The 7931-nt window shown below is 46.7% G+C and overlaps 1 protein-coding gene across 3 annotated transcripts in view; it reads right to left on the bottom strand.

The window, feature by feature from the left end:
* Positions 1 to 2120: 2120 nt before the first annotated feature.
* Positions 2121 to 7931, bottom strand: part of INPP5D (inositol polyphosphate-5-phosphatase D) — a 53595-nt gene continuing 47784 nt past the window's right edge. For 2 of the 3 annotated variants that reach the window (XM_064666710.1, XM_064666711.1), the window contains 5 exons: positions 7432 to 7525; positions 7088 to 7195; positions 6324 to 6596; positions 3808 to 4384; positions 2121 to 3095 (listed from right to left, as the gene is read on the bottom strand). In XM_064666710.1, the coding sequence (XP_064522780.1) occupies positions 3093 to 3095; positions 3808 to 4384; positions 6324 to 6596; positions 7088 to 7195; positions 7432 to 7525 (1055 nt within the window). In that variant the 3' untranslated portion in view covers positions 2121 to 3092. Of the gene's footprint in view, positions 3096 to 3771; positions 4385 to 6323; positions 6597 to 7087; positions 7196 to 7431; positions 7526 to 7931 lie in introns of those variants that run through there. The other variant, XM_064666709.1, reaches the window with a different exon arrangement.

Raw genomic sequence — 7931 nt, 5'->3', positions numbered from 1 at the left:
TAAAATTTTAGCAAACCTTTCATTTTAGAAACAAATGGAAGGATAGTGACTCCATGGTTGGTTTTAAGCTGTACAGAAAAAGGGTGCTCGGCCCCAGTAGGTTACGGACCTAAGCAACGTAATTCCTAACGTCAAAATTATCCCCTCGCTGTTTTGGAGCGAGTAACTCACCTTCATTTGGTTTGCCTTCTATTTTTCCTCCTTCAGCCATTTTCTGTAAGAAGGAAGGAAATGTGTAGCCCACAATGGCATTTTAGGAAAAGCTTTAACAGTGTCCTGTGATGGTTTTACTGCTGAGAGGACCAGTAAGCTGCTGTTAGATGCATCAGGTGCAGGCAGGAAACAGGGTTTCTTGAAGTTACTGTGTTCTACAACATCCTATCCTGTAGCTGGGAACTTAAAGCATTTTTGACAGCTGGGTCTCCATGGAAATAAGTACAAAAAGGCTCCAGCTATTTTAGGAACATAAAATAAAGGGTGCCGGAAGGTTACAGATAGACACTGCATCTGGGGGAAATCAGTACATTTTTGGACAATTCATACCCTTCGGTTCATGTCTTCTACTCATCCTGCCTGTACTAACTGAACTGGACAACAGCAGAGAAGGCAGAGAAATGTGCCTGCTTTGGCAAGAGTCACAGGTCCAGGATGGAAGAGAAAGCAAAAGCTTGTGCTCAGTCCTGGTTTCATGTGGTTTGAGGCCCAGGCCAGTAAAAACAATAGATATCATCTTAAAAGCTTTGTGACAGAAATCAAAACCAAACCAAAACAAACATAAGCACAGACTAATTTGTTAAATCCAGTTTCCTAATATTCACATCTGGCAAGCTCCCACAGTTGGTGTTACCAACTCTACCATCTCAAGGACAGCCAGTCTTGCCATAAAGACAAGTACTGTGCAGTGTCCCACTACTTGTCCCACCTCTGCTCCACTCCATGTCTAAGCTGTTCACCTGAGAAGTCTCTCATCTGCAGAGGCTTCAGAAAGCTCTTTACAGAGCCTTCCTTTGAACATGATCCACTTGCAAAAATCTTGGTGGCATTTGTCATCATTCCATCATAACTCAGACTGTCTTTGGAACCCCAGATGGGTAAGTAATGCATTTTTATCAGGGGAATAATGATGTATTTTTTTCTGCTGGAAACTTGGCAGAGAGCTTCTCTTCTCCCCCAGCAGCACACTTTTCTAAAGGAGAGGTCAAATAAAGTACCTGGATGGTTTTTTTCGGTTTTTATAAGTCCAGTGCTCTCAAACTCTGCTCATCTGCAAATCTGTGCCCAATTTAACCAGCATTCCCAGTCAGAAGAATGTTTACACAAAAAGCTATACTTGCTTTATATCAAGTTTTAGTTTGTAAACTTTGGGGAATATACTTTCTTTTCTACAGCTTAGCAAGTCAGTGGATAAACACAGAAAATCTGAGCCTTTCTTATTGAGAAGTTAAAAATTTTTTGTAGAGAGCCTGTCACATCTCCATCTCCACACACACGAGAACACCTCCCAGAATTACCAGGCACTGATCTAACTCTCCACATCAGACAGAAAGCTCACCTGCTCCAGGGAGCTTTTATTCTGTGGCCATACAAGTTCTTCTGCAACCTGGAAAAGTGAAATGCTCCCCAGGGCCAGGAAAATACCACAGCCACTGAACTCTGGGGATTACACAGAGAGGGCTCTGCTGAATAAAGCCAGGGGAATGTAAGCTCATGGTCTGCCTTGCTGATTTGTAGGTTAGAGAGCCAGGTGCTTCAGTAATGATGCCTTGAAACTCCAACCTGCATGGCAGAAAAACATCTCCTTTTAAAAGACTTTTGCCTTACAGTTTGTCCTCTTCCACACATTCTCACATGGCCTCTTCTGCTCCAGTAGAATTACTGTACATGTTCTACACTCATACAATTAGTAACTGCACCTGCTAACAGGGGCTATAATTTTCAAGCCAGCTGTATCCACAGAGGGTGTGTGCACACAGACAATTGTGTCCTCAGTTGTCTTTGGTGTATCTTTCCTGCTCTCCTCCTTGTTTCTTCTGGGCAGGGACTACTGTCACTAAATGAGCTGGTGTAACACTCAACTAAAGCTGCACCATGTGGCAGGCAGTTTTAAATTTTCAGTAAAGAATGGTCAGAAAACTATTTTATTATTTTTTAAGTAATCAACATGGAAACAATAGCCATGATTAAGTCACAACAGGCATAACCCAGTTGTAACCACAGAATTAACACTTTACATGAACACAACAGAACTGACAAGTGTGTTAACATCACTCAGTCACTGAGCACACGTGTACAGTAAGGTCAGCATTAATCTGTTAGGAATGCTACACAACCAGCTGGCCAGTGTCCTTCCAAAGCAGAGTGCTTGCTGTCAGACAGGCCGGGGGGACTCCGGAGCTGCACTCCGAGGTTGCCCATGGGCCCTGCTTCTCCTCCCCTCCCGCAGTCCTGGTTTCCCTCTGTTGTTGGGGTATCAAAGCACGACCCGCTGGAAGGAGGAGGAGCCGCGGTGCCTCCCCCGCTGCGTTACCTGAGCGCGGCAGACGAGAGCAAAGCTCTGCTGACAGTGTGTGACCCTCATCAGTAGCTGCTAGTCAGACTCTTTCCCCTCCCCTAATTCCTTGCTCCACGGACAGGACATGCTTTAGGAGCTGTACCGCTTTCAAGATGCTTTCTTTTACATATCACTCTTTAATAGGAATCCTGTAACAAAATAGAAATCTTGCTTTTGTAGAAAGGGGTTCTCTAAATCCACCCCTCCCATCTCCTAGTCCTTACACACCGTACCTTCCTCTTTTTCAAAACACTTACTAATGCATGTACTTGGCCACTGCTTCTGAATGGAAGTACCAAAGTGACACTCAAAAGGGTAACTTGCACTTGGTATTGTGCTCCTGGCTCCTCTTGATCTGAGCAACATAGGATAAACTTCTCAGCTAGAACATTTTCATAATCACAGGGAGGGGTCCACCCTCAAAAATAAAAATCCTCAGTCTTTTTAGAACCAGACCAGAGGAGATGAGTGAACAAAGCAGCAATCTCCCATCGTTCTTCCCATCAGGATTCTTCCTGGGATGCCGGCTGCTGCGTCATGTTCACTGTAGAGACAAGAGAAGACATCAGCTTGTCTACTGTCAATTCTACAAGTTTTGATGGAGAAGTCAAAAAACATCCTACAGCTTGCTCAAGTGGGCTTTTGCTCCTGCTCCTTCTCATCTAGCTCATGGTGTTCTGGTGAAAAAAACAACAAAACAACATGACACCAGACCAAACCAAACCAAACCACAACAAAAAACCCCACCAGCCCAGAAAAGTATATGTGTGATTATTTCTGTAGAGGTTCCAGGAATGTTTTTGGACACTGCTGTTTTAAGTTGCTAAGTATTTACCACTAACTACTTTTAATTATCTTTTTATTAGTTACAGCAAATCTATTGCCAGTACTGTGGGTTTGCACTGTCAGGCCAGGTCTGGGCGTTCTCAGGAACGACACAGGGTGCCCCAAACAAGCCATAACACCGTACGGACTACTCGTGTTCCTCTTGTGGCCACCAAGCTTAAACAGTTCAAAAACAGTTAAAAATTCATGCAAAGCTAAGGCCATAGTTTCACAACATGCCCTCTTCTGCAGCAATAGCTTTACGATGCTCCCTGGCAACCCCTTGGGTTTGTGGGACAGTGCTCTGAGCTGGGACAGGAAACATGGAGCGAGGACTCAGGGACTAAGCCAGTACTACTCTAGTCATGTTCTGCAGTGACCCCACAGCCTAATGCACCTTCCACCCTGCCTTATTCCCATGAGGAACACACCGGTGTAGTTGTCCTGCCCATGGGTGCCTCCTCTGCCCGGTGCTTCCCGGAGTGCGGCAGCTCTGAGCTGTCCCGGTAATCTCGGCCCTTGGAGTTCTGCATGTCCAGCACCGCCCGACTCTTCGAGGGAAGGGGCGGCTTGTTCTGCTGTCCCTGGGTGCTCAGGCTGACTTCAGCCCTCAGTGGCTTCACTAGTTTCTTGAGCTGTGCCGAGTTTTCCAGTGGTGTTGTCACCTTCAGTTTGCCTTGGCTCTTCTCACCTATATTCTTTTCTTCCGCCTGGCCGGAGCAGGTGTAGGACCGGAATCGCTGTGTGGGGACCAGGAAAGGTGGGGATGGCTGTTTGCCAGGGGTCTTGCCGCCCTCAGGCTCCTGTGGCTTTGTGAGATGACAGCTCTGCTCAGGCAGTGGCAGCTGCTCTTTCCACAAGGCCTTGGGGTATTCCTGCTCCTTCTTGGGAGGCACCTTGCCCTTGGAGCCCATCGAGCCATACAGAGGGTTCTCAAACATCTCCGGCCTTTGCTGTCCCTCCTCCAGAAGCACAGGCTCTGCTGTGGATTTCCCCAGTTCAGGTGGCCTGCAGTCATCAAAACAGCATGTAAGGGAGACTTGAAAAGAGCAGGCAAGAGATACTGACTGAGTTAGAGACAAAATGAATAGCAAATGAGCCTGATAAAATTAAACTGACTGTGTAAAGGGGTAACAGGAAAACAATTAAACTCAGGGAGAGAGAACAGAATTGTGCATTGTTTTTAATCATTAGGAACATGACAGCAGAGAGCAGATATGCATGGCCCTGTATAAACTCCCTGCTAGACTACAGTCCTGTCAAAGTGATATTTGGCTTCTCTTTAAACAGAGATAAGCCACTGAGCCAGACTGTGCCAAGTGCTTTGATGGCTTTGCGACACACACAAATCTGAATTTGAATATTAATAAGAATCTTCAGATCTGTCGGACAGGATGGCTGTCTGGAGGCTTAACGTGAGAGCTCATATCATCCTGTAACATTTTACAACTAGGTCAATCTCCTCTTGCTACCAACGCAGCATGGTATTCTTAAGGAAGGGATAAATCTCCTTACTGCACCCAAATGCACACTACAGGAGTAAGAGCTCTATCCTCTAGGGTGAGACAACTCCTGTGTGTTCACAGTGGAGCCCCTTGAGCAGCAGCTCAACCTGGAATGAGAGCACAGCTGCCAGTGGGACGCAGCAGATCTGGAGGTTTCTGTGATGCCCTGGTGTGGCAAGGCTTTAATCTGGAGAGCCACCACAGGGCTTAAAAAATCAGCCACAGTATCAGTGAGCAGAGGGGAATAGGGGTGAGTGGCACGTGTTCTTTGGGTGCCTTCAGGTGAGTTGTGTTCCTGGCTTCCAGCTGTGTTCACTAGTCAGTACAGGCAGGAGCAGAGCTGAGAGCATGGATGGAGCACTGCAGGGTTTGAACTGCAGGGTGCCACATCCATTTACAGTGAGCTCCAGCCCAGGCTCTGAGAGCAGCTGTCGCTGTCAAAAGCAGGTCTGGAATGAGGACACAGATTGCACACAGGCACCGGGGTGAAGCTGCCTCATCACTTTACTAAGTTGGGTAGGGATGGGATATTTTCAGTTGCCAGGTGGAAATTCTGCATCAAGGCTTGTGATAGATGCAGCACATGGATTCTGGCTTCTTAGCAAGCTGGATGTTTGTATAGTAGTGCAAGTGGAAATTCAGTGAAAGTACTTCACATATGACACTTGAAGGAGCTCTCCTTCCTATCCAGGGGAAAGATCTATGCCACACTCTCCCCTTTTCTCTTTTGTTATTACAGTCAACTCTGTAATCTTCTCCTTTTCTCTTGACAGAGAATTAAACCTCTGTCGGGCTGAGAGAGCTGAGGTTGTTCAATCTGAAGAAAACAAGACTCTGGGGAGACCTTATTGTGGCCTTCCAATGCCCAAAGGGGACTTACAGTAAGGAGGGAGAGCAACTGTTTACACAGGCAGATAGTAACAGGACAAGGGGGAGCAGTTTTAAACTAAAAGAGGAGAGATTTAGATTAGATTTGGGGAAGAAGCTCTTTACTCAGAGGGTGATGAGGCCTTGGCACAGGTTGCCCAGAGCAGCTGTGGCTGCCCCATCCCTGGAAGTGTTCAAGGCCAGGCTGGACAGGGCTTGGAGCAACCTGGGCTAGTGGCAGGTGTCCCTGGCCATGGCAAGGGGTGGGACAAGACAGCCTCTCAGGTCCCTTTCAACCCAAACCATTCTATGATTCTAAGATTCTATTGTTTAGTTGTAAGTTTAACTTATATATTTTTGGCTTTCCTTTCATAAAGGCCTGAGGAACTACTACACTTGTTTCCTTTGAGTATGAGATGTCTGCACTTGTGACCTTTACTTATCTTTTTCTAATTCTAGAGATAAAATATGGAAAGAATATGCTGAAGGTTGAACTCTTCATACAGATAATGAAACAGTGACAGTGTAGAACAGGAGAGAGGGGCCCAGCCCCAGGGCAAAACTCAAAGACTCACAGGTACTCTTGACTCCGACTACAAATGCTTCTGTTTGCTGTGGGCTGGAGGGATGGCTTTGGGGATAGAGGTGACAAGGAGGGCGATGTGGAGGATGAGGGACTCTGTCCCATCAGGGAGGTGGTCTCTTTGGGCTGCTGCTCATAGTTCCAGAGAGAAGGTGGCTGGTCTGCTGAAGGTGTCTGCTTAAGCTGGCAGATTGCAGAGGGCTGCTGAGAGAAGGGAGCCATCCCCAGGTAGTTGGGGTTGCTGATGTCTGTGGGGGTGGAGTTGCTAAAGACAAGAAATATTGTTAGGGAGGTACATGCACAGATACACTTGGGTTTTTGTCTCCCTGCCAGCTACAAAGGAGTTAGTGCCCACTGACTGCTTAGATTCAATACCACCTACTTTTCTTTTTTTTGTCACTTGCTTCAGAATCAGAGAATAAGTGGGAGTCCTGTTAGTGCCTCCCTCCCCTGGGTCACCAGAGAGGAAGCAGCTGGGTCAAGGCCACCTCCCCCAACCCCAAAATAGTTCCTCTGGCTGTGGCAGACACTTCCTTTTCCAGGCTGCAGAGAGCATTCAGCTTCTGCAGCCACATCCAGGGGCTTTCACAGGTTTCTGAGCCCAGCAGGAACTGCCTGCAAAGAAGAGCCCCTGTGAAAACAGAGTGAAAGGACAGCCTTGCCCCGACTCATCCTACGACTCTTGGAAAGGAAAAGACAGGCAGTTTGAGCACAGGTTGCCACCCCAGGCTGGCAGAGGTAAAGCAGCAAGGTTACCGTAGGATATCCTCCTTTCCCGCGGTGTCTGCAGCAGGAGAAGCACTCCCCCAGTAGCGAGCCACGGCTGCTGCCTCTCTGGCCATCAGATGAGTAGATTTTGATTTTCTGTTGGAAATAAAAGGGCCCTTTCTAAGTGGGGTTCAGGGACCTGGTCTGGCTAATGCATTCTCAGCTTTTGAAGCTTTGGGCACAGAAGCATTGACCAGCCCTGAGCAGAGAGCCACAGAGCAGCTTCCCAGTGCTCACCACACCCATTAATGCTGCTCCCACGGCAAGCCCAGCTTGGCCTTTATTGAGCCAATCATTTTTCTGGTACACTGACTTACCCTCTTGCCCTTTACCTGTTAGTCTGATCCCACTCTTTGTTAGGCTCTAAATTGCTGATGTTCCTTGTTTTCTGCCCAGCAATTTCATCACGTTCAATCTTGACAAAATCTGAAGGAAAGGAAAGGCATAAGAGTGTTTTGGCAGCTTCAGAGTCTGCCCAAGTTTTGTGTGTTACTACTTGCATTAAGGCATCTCTCTTTGTCCATCAGAATGATGCACAGTTTTAAACTGTTGTTGCTGTTATGTTTTCAGCTGCCCACAAATACATGTAATTCTTGTTGATATAGGAAGAAATGTGTATCTTTAAATACAAAGGTTTGTGATCCTTTAGCTAAGAAACTGCTCCTTCAGAGCCTCACTCATCACCTTCTCATATAGCCACTACAAGTGGAAGTTAGATATCCCAATTCAATGAAACCAGTATTAGTGACAGACAGGGGGCTCTCTCAGTCTGCCAAATTTACTTGAATGATGAAAAAAGATACCCAAATCGAATTGCTCTGTCTCTCTGAAA

The sequence above is a fragment of the Pseudopipra pipra genome, chromosome 10 (assembly GCF_036250125.1).
Source record: "Pseudopipra pipra isolate bDixPip1 chromosome 10, bDixPip1.hap1, whole genome shotgun sequence".
Lineage (NCBI taxonomy): Eukaryota > Metazoa > Chordata > Aves > Passeriformes > Pipridae > Pseudopipra > Pseudopipra pipra.
Note: the sequence above shows the minus strand (reverse complement) of the source record. Positions and strands in the feature narration are given on the sequence as shown.